Raw genomic sequence first — 18,644 nt, 5'->3', positions numbered from 1 at the left:
TAGTAAACCTGATATTATTGTTTCCAACTTCGAAGAAAAACTCACTGAAAAGATACACAAAGACAATTCTGGAAACGATGCATGTATAGCAAAAAAGCAGATAAACACCAACAATAATAATGTTTATTACACTTGTACAATTATTTCTTTATCATCCAACCTTGCCCCCTGGGGGTCTCTAGACCCCAGTTTCAAAACCACGAGTTTAGATGTCAATATTTAAAATACAAAGATGTAAAATATCCATCTGAGGTCTTTCATAAAGTTTTTAAGCATGCTTTTCCATAGTCAGTTAAGTGTCGCTTTCAGGATTTCCACATCCATAACTGCCAATACTAGTCATAAATGGGCACATGAAAATGACAATATTATCATTACACTACAACGTGTTCTACGAATAGCCATCCTATTTGTTGGGTATTATTGCTTCTAATTTGTACTTTTTAATTCAAAGAAATCCTACAAATATGGTGTCTCTCAATAACCCGTCACATCCATGTATATATTCTCCTGATCTTAAAGCGTATAGACTAATATGTCTGGACTCATAAACATATAAACAAATGGTTCAATATATTGGTAATAAATACGTTCACTACGTTTATATTTTGACTGCAAAAATCGAATTGCCTTTATGGTCATATACGTAGGTTATAATATACAGTATTGTTAAACCCCAGTTATGAGTGGCTTCTCCTACCATGATGTAAGCACAGTTTTAATAAAACAAGTATATTTGTATGAAATAGCGAACACGTTTGTCAACTGCAGCCTATTCACATAATGGATGGTACAGTGCTGACACCCACACGTACTGTACCGGATGAACTTGACTGACTGAACGGGAAACGCTTGCATGCCGCTATATTTACTGAAGTTTCTGCGTACGCGGACATGTCGGAACCGCGCATTAAGAGGAGGAAAAGCAATCTTCAACACTGCGAAAGCCATAGATGTGTTGTCGGGAGTCAGTCCAGGCAAAACTTTCCGTCTGTGGTGGAGGAGAGCTTGTGTGGGGTCTCTAACTTACTTCTGGAGGTTTCTTACAGACTGCAGGCGCTGGTGAGATGAACGTCACAGTAAACAACAGTAAGGAGACCCAATACATAAATGCAATATAAGCTGCATGGTAACATGACGTTGCGTTATTTTATTGCATTTTATAACAGTTATGTTGGACGTGTTTTATTGCAGTTTTTAATGCACTGCTTTGCAAGGCGCGCTGTATTCTGACAACCCCAAATAGTTTGCGTCAACATCTTTTTTTCTTTTTCTGTAAACCTACACATTCAAAGATGCAATAGACACAAAAATTACACAGAAACACAAACTTAATTTCGTGGACAGATCTTCTCTGCACACGGAAACTGTGGATAGCAAAAGCAATATCGTCATATCGCTTATTGCACCCCGAACTCTTTGTAGCTAAGTCGCTTTGGATAAAAGCGTCTGCTAAATGTAAATGTAAAAGTTAGCCTAGTTTGAATTCGAGCTGTCTCGTTTTTATTTTTAAGGCCAACAACTTTGAGCAAAGTGATCGAGCTTTACACAGGGTAGCAGCGTTTTTTCATCAGGAGTCTGCGATGGAACGAGATCGGGCTGGGGTGATGCTGCAGTACCTGTCCCAGCGTGGAGGAACCTTCTGCAGTAAGAACATACAGGTAACTTAGCCTTGTGGTTTTCAAGACTACACTTTTCGATCTGAAGGCTAATATTATAGATGTTTAAGTATATGTATGCATATATGCATATTATGTATTGTGGTGTAAACCGAAGCTTAACTTAAGATAATTTATATTCCCAAATATACTAATTTGTCTTTTTTGCCCATAACAGCTATTTTGGCGATGCTATTGTTTAAATGTAAATGTTTTTTAGGTATAACACAATTCCGTCCTTACATTTGTGTTTTTCCGTAGTTGTGATGTGTTTAACCTTATTCTAAAATGTTGAAAAACTATAAAAGAAGAATGTGTTAGTGACACTAAGCTTTTATAGTGGACATAACAATGATTGTTTGAAAATACTACCTTAACAATAGGATTTAAGATTTTTCTAGTATTAAACTAAACAAAAATATTTGAATATATCATTTTTAAATGGGGCTCCTGGCCGCTTTGGCTGGCTGGAGCAGCAGCTTTAAGGGGGGATGGAGGACAGGGAACCAGAGAGAGATGGGGGTAAACCCACAGGGGGCTTTGCAGAGATCTCCCCTTTAATGCCTGTTAGGGTATACGTTTCCACTGAGTTCCGGAAAATTGGGGAGATTAATGTGGAGGAAGGACAGTGTATTAATTGTAGTTCCAGATGGATTCCATGGCGCTTGTACCGTTGTCACTTTACACTGTCGTTTTTCGGTTCTTTCTGTTTTTTACCATCCACCCTTTCCTGCTTTTATGACTCGTGTAAAATTGATCCGGCGGGACTGGTGAGGGTCCATCAGCAGCGATTTTGAACACCTTGTTATCCGGTCATCAGTTCCTGGGGGATGGTTGTGCACTTTTTCAAACAAAGTCTGATTTTTTGGGTATTGTAGCTTTGCAAACATTATCGAATGGCTTCATATATTTACATAATTAGCATTAGTTGTTTATTTATTAAGTATAAAACTTAAAACCTGAGCACAAATATTTAGCAAATATGACCCTCCTTCAGACAGCCCTTTTGACCACTGTTCCTAATTGTCCTGTCTAGTCTCTCACTGTCGTTGACTATCTGTTTTTTGTTTCTATGAGCAGAGGCCAGGCATTGGACACCGGTGTACTGTCCTTTCAGCTCTGGAGATCATTCTGAACCAGTGGAAGGAAGAGATGGCCATTATGGTGGAGCTGAGCCAACTGGCACTCAATTATGGAGATCCACACACTGCCAGCATAATCAAAAGTCGGTTTCTTCAGCCTCTTATCTCCAAGGTCAAGCTCGTAGGTGACCTCTTGACCGAAGCTCGGAGAGCGGGATGCACCAATGATAGTACGGGTGGCTTTGGCGAGTTCCTTTTCGACCAGCTACAAGACAAATTGCAGCCATGTAACTAGCAAAGGGGTCCACAATTCTAGGGGTCCACAGGTCCATACATAACTAAGGGGCCCATAGCAGTGCAGTCAGAGGGCCGACATTTATGCATCCTGCAGCAAATTGTGCCTCCATTCTTGAATATTGTTGATTGATGGGCAGACAGACAGATAGATGGATGAGTGGATAAACTGTATTAGTGCAGTAGGGAACAAGGTACAGTGAGGCATTCAAGGAGATGCGGTTTTATATGAGCAAGAGGTCCCTCCATTTTTAGAGACTATTTTATTAGAATGTAAATAGAATTTTAATGAATATCATTTTACTAGAATTCGAAATAACAGGACGCTGTGTGTAGCAACAAAGTTTAATACTTTTTGTGGTTTGTTTGTTCGTTTTTATTTTTTTAATGCTGTTAACCATAAATTTATACACATTCTAATGGGAAATTGCTGTGTTTTTTATGTGTTTGCAGTTCATTTAATATAACTTCTGTTGGTTGTTTTTCAACCCAAATGTGCCTAAATGTTTCATGTAAAATGTTATTATGGAAAATGTACTAAAGATATTAAAATATGTAATATATTTCCCTTTTGTTTTGCAATTAAAATGTAAGCTAAAGCATATCATTTTAGTAAAGAGTATTATTTCAGATAAAAAATATTATTATGATAATGTTGCATATTATCTTGAATTGGTTTTAATGACTGTAATAGTAGCAAAATTTGTGTTTTATTTAAATGTTTAAAAGTACCCGAACTTTCCAATAAAATGAGCTAGTCATAATTAGCATAATGTTTCCAAAATAAATTTGGAGTGGTTCTTTCAAGGGCGTTTTCCCTTTTTTTAGGGAGAACAGAAAAGTTTAAACTCTCATTTGGCTCGCTGTCGCCCCCTATTGGCAAACTGATGTAAACTGTCAGCTATTGTAAGAAAAAAAAATGTGCAATGTCATAAATTAAGATATAAAATAAACTTTATTTGACAGAAATAGCTGTGATTAAACAATGACTACGAATATACAATGTTGTATATATATACACTTTATTTGTGCTTGGTTTCTATTGAGCTTTTTTATTAAACATGTTAATAAATAGTTTTTCATTAAACGACCCAATGCTATTGATTTAACTTTATTATTCAATGTATGTTACATTTGTTTGTAGGCTATTAACATGTGACAAAACTCAAACTGTCTATTCTAGTTTATTATACACTCAAAGCATGTCATTTTAACTTTAGGCCTATTTACATTCAAGTATGTTTGAGTTTTTTAATCAAGAGGATCAACAGAAATGATTTAACATCACTCTTTTAGGCTACATCACAACATCACCATTTGTCAAATAGAAAATGATAAAGCTGTAAGATATGCCCATTATTAACAATCTTATTTCAAAGTTTCCTATTAAAGCTAAATCAAGTAAACATTTAATTTGAACTAGGCTTTAATAACTTGCAGACATATGTTTTATTAAGTTTTATTCAAATAAACTCAAATATTTCCATTTTTCATGGGCCTTCAAAACCCCGCCCTCCTCCTCATCGCACCTTTTCATTGGCCAAACATTGACATGCTGAACACGCCCCTGACGGGTTGAGCCGCTATATAAACGAGCCATGCGCCCCAACCAGCAACAAGTACCTGAAGGGTACAAGGCAAGAAAGCTTCCGAGGACCTGCTATTTCTGAACTGGTGTCTTGAGCATTAAGTTTGTTCAAGTTCAGAAGGAATTTGCCTCAATATTCCTATTACTACATTTTTACGAGGTCCATTATTATTTCGGAAGCATTCAAGACCAGCTACTTCGAGTAGGCCTATTTCCCTGCGTTTGTTTTTATTAACTCATTAAAATGGAGTTGTCGGATATTCCCTTCCCAATCCCATCAGCTGATGATTTCTACGACGACCCTTGCTTCAACACCAACGACATGCACTTCTTCGAAGACCTGGACCCCAGGCTGGTTCACGTGGGTCTGCTCAAGCCCGACGAGCATCACCACATCGAGGACGAGCACGTCCGGGCACCCAGCGGGCATCACCAGGCCGGCAGGTGTCTGCTGTGGGCATGCAAAGCGTGCAAACGAAAAACCACCAACGCTGACCGCCGCAAAGCCGCCACCATGCGCGAGAGGCGACGACTGGGTAAAGTAAACGACGCGTTCGAGACCCTCAAGAGATGCACGTCCACCAACCCGAACCAGAGGCTGCCCAAAGTGGAGATCCTGAGAAACGCTATAAGCTACATCGAGTCTCTGCAGGCGCTGCTCAGAGGTCAAGAGGAAAACTATTACCCTGTCCTGGAGCATTACAGTGGGGACTCTGATGCCTCCAGCCCGAGGTCCAACTGCTCTGATGGCATGGTGAGGATTTTTGTTCAATATCTTTTAGCTATATTTCGTACATTATGGCCTACATTAACGTGCTGGATTGGAGAAAATGCCGTAATCGTTATAAATAAACTTTGGCAACGTTTGACCATGTTGACCAAAAACAGACTCGATGTTAATAAATATGTATTTTAATGTTGATGTTTTCATATTTTGTAGATGGATTTCATGGGTCCCACATGTCCGTCGAGAAGGCGAAACAGCTATGACAGCTCGTACTTCAACGAGACGCAAAACGGTGAGTTACGCCGATTAATGTCATTCTCCAAAAAACCTAAATGTATTTTTTGTGACCGGGAGGTAGTTACATGAAGTTAAAATCTTTGTTGTTTACAGCTGGCGTACGGAGTAACAAAAACGCAGTGGTATCCAGTTTGGATTGTCTGTCCAGCATCGTTGAGAGAATTTCCACGGAGACCCCCGCGTGCCCCGCGCTGTCAGTGTCGGAGAAGCCCGATGGACACCCGTGCTCTCCGCAGGAAGGCTCTGTCCTGAGTGACACTGGGGCTCCCGTACCGTCCCCAACCAATTGTCCCCAACAGCAGCCTCAGGATCCCATCTATCAAGTGCTATGAAGATTCTCAACATTTCAACCAATAAATAGGGACAATCTGACTCAAGAAACATTCAGCAGAATTAAAACGAAAAATTCGATCTTAACGACTAAAGAAAGACATTTCGTTCCACTGGAAACTAGGAGGCATGAAGCGAATGATCTTTCATTCTTTCTTTCTTTCGCGTTTTCTTTCTTTCTTTTGCGTTTTCTTTCTTTCTTTTTTCGCGTTTTCTTTCTTTTTTTGCGTTTTCTTTCTTTCTTTCATTTCGCGTTTTTATTCTTTATTTTATCTTTACGCTCTGGAAAACAACAAAGTCCCTTGTGACAATGGCTCGGCAGATCAGCAGAAGTGAGTTTCTTAACTATGCTTATTTATATAATTGTTTCCACGTTAAAATGTGACCACATTTTTCCCTTTGTGAATAGATTTTCTGTCACAATCACCTTTTTATTTCCTAACTATTTACGAGAGAATCGTAATTCAGATTCGAAACGTAGGACCACTTTTGTACATGTGTAAATAAGATCTGTTTTGTTAAAGCAACGAAAACGAACAAACATATTATGTATTTAATAAGGATGCCTGTTTGAAGCATTAGTTTGTTGTGTCTTGTTTTAAACTTTATATTTATACTTCTTAAACGAGTGAATGTCGGATTAATAAAAATATAACTATTTATACTCAAATATTTTGATGCTGTTGATTTATTCTTTACACTGGAATTGTGTGACTCAAAAGGTGTTCTGTCTAAAAAAATATTGTTATTCGTTTTATTCTAGTTGTTGTACCAGACTTCTGACACTTTAGGGTTACAAAACCCTTTGCTTTTGCAATATTATTTCCGTTTTTATTTACGAAAATTTCACTGAAGATAGCAACTTTTTAGAAAAAGACGCCTTTTTACCTTTTATGTTCAGTAACGGTTTATAATGTTTTGCGTAATTAATAAACATACAAGTTGTGACAATTAATGTACGTTTAAACGGAGCAAATTAATATTTGCAAATATGCCTATAATGGATTTAGGATATTATTTTAATGTGATCTTATTTGATATATATATACAGTATATGCTATGATAATAATGTTATATATTGGTATATAGAAGTGTCTGCACTTTTAAAGTTATCCGTCTAAAATAATCCCAAAGAAATAAACATTTCATATTTTAATGGCAATTTATTTTACTTGCAGATCAAAAAACGTCTGCTCGCAGTATCATGAATAAACGCAGAATCTCTTACAGACATATAGCCAACAGTCATACAATCTTGTGTTTCTGTCAATCGTATTTGCGAAGGGTCGTAGCCCTCACATCTTGTCAATGCAACACGTCTGTAGACTTTCCCTCATTTACATATGCAAAAAAGATTTCCATTTATTTTTAATAATTTGAAATAATCAAGACTGGAAAACGATCAATTTCGGAATGACCATGCACCGGGGAACCTTGCACAAAATAGACTTGGATGACATGTTTAAAAACGTTGATTTTATTGATGTTTCAATAGAACGGATCTGCTTTATAGCCACACTTTATTTACATGACATACACAGGAACCAAATAACAGTCTCTAGAGCGAGAAAGGATGGGGTGATATTTTGATCTATATCAGCTATTGCACAGATTGAGGGGTGGATTTCTCATCCATCGTGTTTGGAGCAGTCTTGGCCTGCAGGAAGGCGCACTTACTTTCTGCGACGAGTGGCGGCGCCCTTCTTGCTACTGTAATACAAAAGTGACAAAACAGGTGAGCAGATTTCCTGGCATCAATCTAACGTGAAATGCTTGAATGACACCGTATTGTACGACACAACAGCATGCACGTCACGGTATTTAAACCAGCCATACCGTCACAGTGAATGTAATATGTTTTGGCAGCTCTCAACAAAGAGCTCAAATAGCCTTTGCTACTCAACAGCGTCTATGTTTTTCGGTACGTAATATTTTTCATTTTGAATGTATTCATGTATTACCTTCTCGGTGGTATTGCACGAAAATAAACGGTCCGAAAAAATGTTACATGATTCTCGGTCAGATAAAGAATGGGAAATAAGAAACAACTGGTCTGATTTTGTGTTATGTCTGATTTGTACACCAGTGATGGGATTCCACATGTTTTCTTTGACTGAAATGAAAAATCAAAAACTGCACTTCTGATCAACATTTCTAACAAACAAATATTTAGAATTAAAAAGTCAATCTTTGAGAATTTTAAATGAAAAACCTAATACAAGTAAGTCATATATCTAAAGAAGCCCCCAAATGATCTAGTGGTCGTGTAAAAATGGCATCGCACCTGTGAAATTGGATTCTGAATGACTTTCCACAATGCGTTAATTTTATTTTAATAATATTAGAATTGGAATAATATAAATTATTTTCTAATAATGTTGAACAAATATTACAACGATTTCACTTCATTAGACAGCAGAGAGGGTTAAATACCAAAAATAAAGAATGGGTTTTTGTTAGGTTGAAATCCATCCCGTTCATTTGTTTATATGTCATTTAGAAAATATTATGAAATGGTCAATACTTATATATTTTATCTTGTTTTGCATTCAATTATAGGGCAACTTGAGTTAAAGGTCCAGTCAGTGAAATCTAGCGGCAGGATTGCGAATTGCAACCAACCGCTCACTCCACCCCTCCCCTCCCGTTCGAAACACTGCGACGGCTGACAGAACATGGCGAACTATATTCAAGGGGACCCGCGGTGTATGTAGATACAAATCGCTCATTCTAAGGTATTAAAAACATAACGCTTCATTGTGTAAACTCATTATACACCACTGAAGACATAGTTATTATGTATATTATATTTCTGTCAATAGATCCTCCAAAAAATGAGACACTTATACACATATACGTTTCTTGGCCGTCACGAGACTCGCGAGAACCAATGAAACTTGAGTTGACACCGCCGCCATATTTGAAAGTATCGTTGTGATCTATTTCAACGTCGCTAAATAAACTCACAAAACTATCGCTTCTCGAGATGACAACCAACTGCTCTTTACTGCTACAAGAAAGCTTGTCGCCCATCTGTGTCAGAATGGTGGTGAGTAGCCTAAATTATTATCCGAGAATAGGCTATTTATGTCTGGGTGAAATACGCCTTAAAATATTTCATAACCACTGGTCATGAACTACATTTTGAGTCTGAATTTTAGTTGAGCCTAAAACGGCTCCTTAAAGTTATAAATGTATTGCTGTTCTAAGTGAAACAATCATGTTTTTTATCATGTTATCATATTTGTATTGTGTTTTATTATGTCGGTTTGCTAAATTCAAAACTAACCAACTGCTTTGGTTTGATTGATATGAATCGGAATGCACAATAAAAAACAGGATTTTAGATTTTCATTTTGGAACCAAGTGTAGTTGTGTCATTTAAGACAGCCACATACACAACATGCACAGCAGGGGGCGCCAATTTCATTCATTCAACCTAAAACTGTACTTACAACTTGCTCAGCTCCTCCACTCTTTTGCGCAGTGTAGTAATCTGCAAAAGAAAAGAGATTTATTAGTACAGTTTTTAATGAAGCTAAAACAGTGACCCACTGTACAATGCTCTTCATTGGGTGCTCCTATTAGCACCTATTGTACTATTGCTCTTGTATGACATATCGCTTATTGCTCCCCGAATGAAAACTAATATTTTGATCATTTGATAAAACATTGAGGCACACCCAGAGCAAATAACTGGTTATGCATCTCAAAAAATCGAATGCTATTGAGAGTGGGACATTTTGTTTTTGGACACTGTAGGTTTATTTCTAGATCGCTTTTGCTTGTTCATTTTCTCACCTCATACTTCTGTTTCTTTAACCTCTCCATATGATCAAACTTCTCGGACTCCAGGGTCTTCATCCAGTCAGACAGTTCCTTTGCCTTCTCTCTGAAATCCAGGACACAAGTAAGTGAGACCCAGCCTGACTATGTACAGTATATGACGGTGTAGATCAGGGCTGTTTCAGCTCTGGTGTGTTTGATGGTTCAAAGCTAAACTCTGCCGGACAGGGTCTGTTCAGGAGTGAAGCTCACTTGAGTTTGTCCTCATTGAGATGATCAACGTTGAGTGGTTTGCGTCTGTCCGCCAGAATCTTCTTCTTTTTCTCTCTCTCTGTCTGTTTCTTGCCACCTCTCTTGGAGTCAGCCTGAGAAGGTCATAGAGCAAGTTTAGAAACATGAAACTGTAATAACCATTTTTAGTTATATGACCCAACAAGGTGAGAACTTTAACCCTTGGGCCACATAATAGTCAAAGCGGAGGTAACATTCTGACTTCTTTACATTGATAAACGTGCTGGCTTCTCAAGCAAGAGTTGAACGTATGACTGAGTATTTCTGTGCTCGATTCACTCCGGCGGGGTTTGCAAAGTTTTTTTTCCGCACGGGGTAAGTCATAAGTCACTGTTTTGTTGGCAATCGGCGTGTATGTGCATAATATAAACAACACAAACTTATTGTGAATCAATGCGATGATGTATTGTGTGCTCGTGCTCTAGTTCCGTCCCCCCTTCACGCCTCCGGGCGCTCGTCATTTTCCGGGAATAATCGTACAGCTGTATCTGTCTTTTATAAATTTGACCAAACTATATACTCTTTGAAGATACAACGTATGCAATACTACTCTATATGAACTCAAGATCAATATGAGATTAGCAGAAACTGTGTGTGTTTGTGTGTTACCTCATCTTTAATCATTTTAAATTTAAGAACACTAAAAAAAAGGTTTTCTGTAGAGCTGACCTTCTGCAGATAGCTGCTGTAGTTTGCCCCCATGTTGGACAGAGCAGATTTCTTCTTTGCATCTTCATCTGCCCTCTTCTTAACATCTGCCTCCTCTCGTCTCTGCCTCTCCTCCTGAAGGAACCATCAGGACACAGGATTATTAACACACAACCTGAGGATGGACACACAGAACCCAGGTTAGAGAAAAAAGCACACACCTCACGTCTCGCCTGACGCTCCTTGTCCTTCTCAGCCCGAATCCTCTGCTGCTCTGACCTCTCAGCTCTGCGTTTCTCCTGTCATATGAAAACAAAACACAATATTTTTCAGCATTTCGCCTCTGTCTGTATGTTCTCACCTTCTGAGAAGTCCTTTTTTTAGCGTTAGGTAGCCCAAAGATTAAACTAAAGATGACAAACTTTCTTCCCGGGGGACTTACAATTCTCGACTTGAGGGCAATTAGTTCTTCTTCTTCCTTCTTTCTGTGCTCGAAGTGAGCATCGATGAGACTCTGCAGCTCGACCAGATCCTTGTTCTGACGTTTCTTCTGGATGTCCTGCATTTAGACACATCAAGAAACACCAAACTTATCACACACCACACATGTAGACACATGGCCATTTGTATGTTAATGGGTTTCTATTAGCGCTTACATCAAAGTCCACTTTCTCACCATCTGGGATCTTGGGTGCTGATGGTCTTTAATGAAAAAATGTAAATCACAATGTTGCAAAATCAATAGGTGGATGTGTAAATATGGTTCCAAGTGTTTTAGTGAGATAAAGGGTACTTACTTAAACTTTGGCTTCTCCTCTGTTTTTGAGAATAAAGAAGGGGACAAGTACATGTTATTGTTTTTTTTTAGAAAATTGACCCCGGGCAATACAGGAAACAAACTGATGTTATTGGTCAATATTCAAACTTTTGCATCACACAAAAAAATTTCAAAAAGTAGTTTTGGGTCTACAAAATTAGAAAGAAAAAAACATATTTCAATTATTAATAAATTATTAATTCATTCTTAAACAATTAATTGATTATTTGTTTTCACATGTATTATTTCCAAAATAAATAAATAACATTAACAGTTTATAATAAAATGTTAATGTAAAAACAATATACCAGATATCAAGATACTATCAGAACAAGATAATATCAATGTGGAAGTGTAGGTCACACAAACTACATTCACAGAAACCCAACCTATTTTTATGAAATTAACGTTTTCATTTATTGTCATTTTTATTACCCCCCCCCCCCAAAAAGGCTTTATGTATGTTTAGATTTCACCCATTCGGGGCTAAAGTAGTCAAATTCAAAAGCTTTCCCCAACAACAAAAATGACAAACTTAGATCTTTACCAAATCCCATCAACACCAATTTTCTGTTAACGTCTGACAGGTTCCTCTATCCTATCGTCTAAACATCAAAGTCCTTGAGACAAATGGTCGCTTTTCAGCACATGCCATGCAGAGCAAAGTCAAACAGCAGGTTCAGGGGTTGGCCGGGGAGCTCCCTGATCCAACATGCCACCCCAGACTAGAAGGGACAGCGGTATAGATATTCTCCACTAGAGGGAGACTGCAGACAACAGAACAGAGGATACCAGATCAACATACCTCCTCCCTCTTCATAGACCTCTGCATGCATCAAGCATTGATCAAGAACAAAAGACAAGAACAGAATTGACAACATTAACGGTATAGCCAATACAGTACAGCCACTGATAATATTAAAGATCATAAAATAAAGCGTGAACCGCTATAGCGATGATACACGTGATAACATTTGTCCACAAAAAATGGATGCTTTATTTTGGTATTTAAAACTTAATTTTTTAAGTAGTATTTTTTTCTTTTTTTCAACGAGTATCATCGCTTTATTCTTGGCAATGACACAAATCCTTAACAGGGGTGAAAATGTAAGACAAACCACAACATATTTGACAGTGTGTATTTCAACAGAAACCCCCTATTAAGGAAGAGGTGAATGCCATAGGCTTTATTCAGAACGGGTAGCTGCTCCGGCTTCTCCACATACAATACAGCCCTTTATTCTTATTTTACAGTGTGTACAGTAAGCATTATGTTAAGCCAAATATTTCCAGCGTAGTCCGAGACATTTTGTCACATCTTACGATATTGCCTATTAGGCAAGCTGTGTCTGGTCATCCAAGTACGGTAAAGAAAAGACTTCGGTTGTGTAATGAACAACTTGTGTTACAGTGTCCTATGCATATACAGAAAATGAGCATACTCTTTACAGTATATCTACACAGCATACTTTTATATAGTATATACTCTATGTATATATATATATATATATATATACTATATATATATATATTTATATATATATATACACGATAAGAAATATAGTGATAATAGTATTAAAGTATGCCATTCTGTGCACTGCCAAAATGTTCTAGATTTTGTTTTTAATTTTTAAGAATGGGGTGCACATTGATAAGCAATATTAAGCTAAATTCAATTTATATTTTTGTGTATATGTTTATTTTTACATGAACAGCCTTATTCTGCAGGAGATCATTACACAAGTTTGACAATTCTTATATATTCGGCAAAATATTAAATGCTATTTCCTCTTTCATTTGTAAGTCATATTGCTGTGAATACATGGCCACCTTTACAGTCAGTGATCATTTGCATCATTCTCTTTTTCACCACTGTGCTGATGTGAAAACATCATGAGATTTAGCAAAAAACGCACAAAAATGGTACAATTTGGATGTAGTTTAAAAATGTATGATTCAGACGGCTTATTTAAATCAATATTGTAATAGTTCCTGAGATCAATATAAAAAGGAATATAGAAATTTGACATTTGTATATTCGTTTTTATACAGCTAATTCAAATGTTGATTTAAATGAGTTGTTATTCTACATGTGCATATACCAGGTTCTGGTACACATTTGCAGGTTTTTATGGTCAAGAAGAACCTTTTAGAGGAGACTGAATGACATCAACAAATTCAAAGCAACCAACAAGTTCATGCACTTTTTATGTGCCTTTTAGGAGCTGATTCATCTGACATTCAAAAATAATAAAAATGTGTGTAGAACAAGAATAAAAAAACCACAGACTACTTCATTAAAGCAGGTCCACTCCACCGGCACAACTGTAACGGTCCTGCTAAACTACAGTATATAGCTGGGTGCAGACTGCAACTTGTGGGATTACGCAGTCGATTGGACAAGATAGGCACTGTACAAAGAATTGACTCATTCATGATTGAATTATTTTCTAAAAACATCAGTTAAATCCATTGTTGTCAACAAATAATGAAAAAGGCATCCATTATCAAAGATCGAGGTATACGGTACATAAACATAGGTGCAGAACTTTTCAGGGTTTTCCCTCATGCAGCCATCACAACATTGATCAGTGCAGCAGTGTCATGCATTAAGAAATACTCCTGCACCCTAAATATATTTCCCATGTACCAAAATCCTGATCAATTCCTGCATTGACAACGTTCTTACCAGCAGAATAAACAGGAGAAAACGTGACTTGGTACATAACTGACATTTACAATGCTTAGAATAAGATAATGTGAATAAAAGTGAACAATTGCAAGATTTTTAAAGAAAGCATCAAATAATGTACTCACCCTCGACGTGCTCACTGTCAAACAGTAAGAAAACAGTTATTGCCTGTCGTGCCCTTGTGTGAACACATTTTTTTAACACAGTACACAGAGTCATTTGGTGTTGACTTTGTGTTATATAAATGCACAAAATGTTTTAATGTTGTAAATGCGTAAGTGTGATGTAAATACTTACACATCTTCTGTGTCTGACATGATGGCTGTGGACTTTGAGACTAGAAGAAAATGGAAATGAGATGATCAGATCAGAAGATCTAAGCAGGACTGTGGGGAGTCTAGCGAATACTTCCAATCAGCTAAATATATACACAGAGACCTCCTTGGAATGGTGATTCATAAAACTGTCCCCTCCCCTTTCCAAGTTGACTTTCTCTTCGTAATGCTGAACCAGTGTGGCTTCTCAGCAAATACAGTATCCAGAACAAATTCACAAAGGTGATCTTATCGTTCATTCTTTTCTTCTTTAATAAGGTGGAAACGTTCATTAGGATTTTCTGCCAAGACTGAGCTGAGATGTCAAATGTTAGATATGTGCTATCGATAGAAAAACATTTCCATTTTCTTCTCTCTTCCTTTTTTCAATCTGCCAAATAACTGAGCTACTAAATTAACATGGACTCAATGATGCTCTTACTGTATATTTTATTTGTTTTCATTTTAAGAAATTAAAGACGGAGTTGATGCACATCTGTATTTCCTGTTTTGAAAAGGGGTAATGAGATCAATCGGGCACTAATACTTTCACAAAAAGTACACTCCCACATATATTGCTTACAAGTTATGTTAATAGTAATCCAGAACCAGTTCCTAGGTCACAAATGAGACCCGGGCATTAACCAAAATGTTTTATTATTAGCTATAAAATTCAAGCTGACTTGAAAACTGGCAGACACATGATAAGGGAGAAGTCAGCCATACTTAGATTTATGTGAATGTTTGTTTTCCACCTCTGCTGAAGATTCATGGTCTGCTCAGGACAGTAAAGGTCATTGAAAGATCAAAAGTCATTCACTTTTCCTCAGAACACCTCCTTGGGTGAACTTAAGCCTTTAAGATCCCTTACGCTAATGTTTTCTTGTCCGTTACTTTGTCTAGTTTCAAAGCAAATATGTCCTTACTGTATATTTAGCAGGTCTCACGTGTCCTAAAGCACCAAGATGCAAGAATACAACTCCAAAATAATTGAAGGGTTTGATGACTTTAAATAGAAATCAACATCGATGTGACATCCTTACAAACATCTCAAGCCTCAGAATTTGACTTGAGACAGCTGCACTTAATAGGCTCAGACATTGTTAAGGATCTTGTTTCCACGTTCCAGCTCAAGTTCTTTCTCTTGAAATAGTATCTATAAGGTACATTTCCCCTCCATATTTGGACATGCAACCTGCAGACTAAATTGGATGAAGTTTTTTTTTCTCATTTAAACAATAGTAGGTGTCAATAGAAACGTCTTGTGTGAAATCGATCTACTGTCATTTTATAGCAAAACTCCAATATCTTAGCAATGCACAATGTATAAATTAATTTGACATAACTTCATACTGATACTGTTAAAAAGATTTAAAATGTATAACCTAAATTATAGTTGGATATACTGTCTATACCCTTTTACTCGCAAAAGCTTATAACATAACATTTTAAATTACAATGTGTTGACAAAAAGTTTTTATGTTACTAGCATATTTATGTCACTAGCAAGTTTTTATGTTACTAGCATAATTTAAATACACTGAATGATGTTTTGATGATCTCAAATGGATAACAACACTCAGACAAACCAAATGATCTGCACGAATCCACCTCAAACAGCAGATCCAGAAATGGTTTTCCATTGACATCCCAAGTTAAGTCTCAGATACTCTCATTCTCAGTAATTTTTGTTTAATTGCCGGTTCATGATTTGTCTTGAGACCATGGAGTTAAAGTAGAATTGACCTAGAAATTTGTGACCTAGACATTTTACAAACATACTGTATTACCTCATATATTTTCCTTGTTTCTTTTAAGATCTTAAATTACAGCTTTCTGTATTTTGAGATAAAAAAAGAGATTTCAAATGTTTGGTTCTGACTGTACATATTTACACCCTACATTAAATAAGACAGGGTCTCTGACAGCAACATGAAGCTACACCAAGGAAAATACGAAAATAGAAAGTATAATTTATAGGCAGATTTATTAGTCGGTCAACAGATATCTGTTCCAAACCACGGTCTCAGAAATAACAAATACTGCTTACTGTGATTCAACACTCTGCACTTCCACAATTATAATTATTTCTTGATTTCTACATTTATGTGTTTACACCCAAACTTTGCAGGTTTCCCAACATAGATGCTTTTGGGGCAGTTTTCCTCATATGATGTGTGGGCGCTCTAACCTCACTCATATCTATGCATATCTACGTCTTTCCCACCCCCAACAATTTATCATCCCCTCTTGTGCCCTCTCTCATCCTTACCTTAGAAAAGTTGAAAGAAGTAAGCTCCCTGCTGGCGGAGACTGGCTTCAAAGTTCTGAAAACATGCAGGCCTAAAGAACTCGGTCTATTATAGTGACACTTGATCCTTGGAGATCTGCCATTGGAGGAAATTTTATTGTGGGTTAGGTTTAGGAGGGAAGGTCCAAATCTTGACCTGGGTGCTGAAAAAGGAGATGGATGTGGTTTTGAAAAAATAGTGTGGAATGAGCTACAAGTTGAAATGTTGTTGCTATATTTACTGTGAAACTACAGCAAATTAAACACTTTTTCTGAATGGGATAAAAGTGAGCATGATTGGCATTTAGTCCTATTTTTAATGTTATTGTTGTATGCTTTGACCGTGGTGTCCCACATGGCTCACACCCAAGGCCGCTAGCAATGTGTTTTGAACCACTCGGTGATAGGAAACTGTTTGTCAAATGATATGACTAAGAACCTAAATGACAACTGACGTACAGTATGTAGGAGTGTTTAACACAGATGTGTTTGCTTGAGTTCCTTAATCGTCCTATAATTTCATAAAAAAGATTGTGATTCATTAGCTCATACCTTTTATTCTGTCACTAAAACATATTCATTAATATCACAAAATAATGAGGCTAGAGTTGTAAACAGGCATTGTTTTAGCAAAACATAATAGAATATTTGCTTTTATTTAATATTTTATTTTATTGATGATAACAATTGCCCTTATTTGAGCTTTGTGGTACAATGCAGATATATTTAGTTGCATGTAGTAAGTGAGACTATGCTTCTATTCAGTGTTCACCGCTGCTGACAAGCTGATCAGGGACGTTCATTTCAGTGCATGCCCTTCACTCATCAAACAACACTTGAGTTGCGTAATATTTTGTGTATGATATTGTATTATGTATTTGACATCATATACTAAATTAATATTGAAAAAGTACCTTAATTTCATACATACAATGCAAAAATGTTCCAACCCATGATTAGATAAAAAATTGACTAAAAAATAGACAAACTTCAATTATTTGTTTATATTATACATATCATTTTTACACACGTTATACAAAGTACAATAGTGAGAGACAAACAAGCAATCCATATTTTGGCGGCAATAATAAAAGAAGTGCTGTGTAGAGTTACAGTTTCAAAATTGTTTTGAGATATTGCTTGTTGGAGGTAGCAGACCAGACAAAGTTTGGAAGAATGAAAGGGAGAGTGATCTGGTGCCCTTTTGCGAGGGTGCCACAAGGCGCCGCTCTTTCGCTGCCTTTAAGGGTTTTGGACGGGGTGTGGGTGTGTAAGAGGGAGTAAAAGCATTGCTGTCCAGAGCCAGGGGTTGTTTTAATGCAAGCAGCAATGAATTGAACGTGATGAGTGCATGAGCTGGTAACCAATGGATAGAAAAAAGGTGAGCGTTGACTTTTGTGTTCCTGGAAATCTAGTTAAGCTGCTACCTACTGAATCATTGTTGAATCATTTGTTTACCTGTGCTAGAAGATCGGCTAGTAGAGCGTTGCAATAGTCCAACCTAGACATTACAAGGGTCTAGACAAGGAGTGTTTAGATAGATAAGGACTGATTTTCCAGATATAATGTACAGTAATGCATCAGGCTGTTATGGTTATAGAACCTTGTTGGATGATGAAGTTATGCAGCACTCTATGGCGGCCAAGAAAGACAAGAAGTTTTGTTGTAGCTGAGTTGAGTTGGAGGTGGTGTCCTCTTATCGAAGCTGCCTTAGGATCTAGACTTATTTAATGCCATTTGTACAAACCGTAACCAAACCGTTCTTGTCCACCATTGACTACCATTGTAGGAAAAATTGCTTTCGTAAATGTCTTTGTTCTGTTGAACACA

General features: G+C 37.1%; 3 protein-coding genes across 3 annotated transcripts; 2 read left to right on the top strand and 1 right to left on the bottom strand.

The window, feature by feature from the left end:
- Window positions 1–841: 841 nt before the first annotated feature.
- LOC306890047 (ferritin, middle subunit) lies at window positions 842–4,126 on the top strand. Its single transcript, XM_079449513.1, has 3 exons — window positions 842–1,062; window positions 1,515–1,661; window positions 2,739–4,126. Exons 1-3 carry the CDS (start codon window positions 895–897, stop codon window positions 3,033–3,035), a joined length of 612 nt encoding a protein of 203 aa, XP_079305639.1. The 5' UTR covers window positions 842–894; the 3' UTR covers window positions 3,036–4,126.
- Window positions 4,127–4,600: 474 nt separating this feature from the next.
- Window positions 4,601–6,925, top strand: myod1 (myogenic differentiation 1). The gene is made up of 3 exons (XM_079450293.1): window positions 4,601–5,376; window positions 5,563–5,641; window positions 5,740–6,925. The coding sequence occupies exons 1-3, from the start codon at window positions 4,867–4,869 to the stop codon at window positions 5,976–5,978; spliced, it is 828 nt and encodes a 275-aa protein (XP_079306419.1). The 5' UTR covers window positions 4,601–4,866; the 3' UTR covers window positions 5,979–6,925.
- Window positions 6,926–7,431: 506 nt separating this feature from the next.
- tnnt3a (troponin T type 3a (skeletal, fast)) lies at window positions 7,432–15,248 on the bottom strand (the record flags this gene model as incomplete). Its single annotated transcript, XM_079450894.1, has 11 exons — window positions 7,432–7,686; window positions 9,432–9,472; window positions 9,778–9,868; window positions 10,015–10,127; window positions 10,723–10,836; window positions 10,923–11,000; window positions 11,144–11,260; window positions 11,358–11,403; window positions 11,499–11,517; window positions 14,504–14,607; window positions 15,208–15,248. 11 exons carry the CDS (start codon window positions 15,246–15,248, stop codon window positions 7,650–7,652), a joined length of 801 nt encoding a protein of 266 aa, XP_079307020.1. The 3' UTR covers window positions 7,432–7,649.
- Between the last annotated feature and the right edge of the window lie 3,396 nt (window positions 15,249–18,644).

This window comes from Barbatula barbatula (genome assembly GCF_947034865.1).
Source record: "Barbatula barbatula genome assembly, chromosome: 25".
NCBI classification, from domain to species: Eukaryota; Metazoa; Chordata; class Actinopteri; order Cypriniformes; family Nemacheilidae; genus Barbatula; species Barbatula barbatula.
This window is presented reverse-complemented; position numbering and strand designations above follow the sequence as displayed.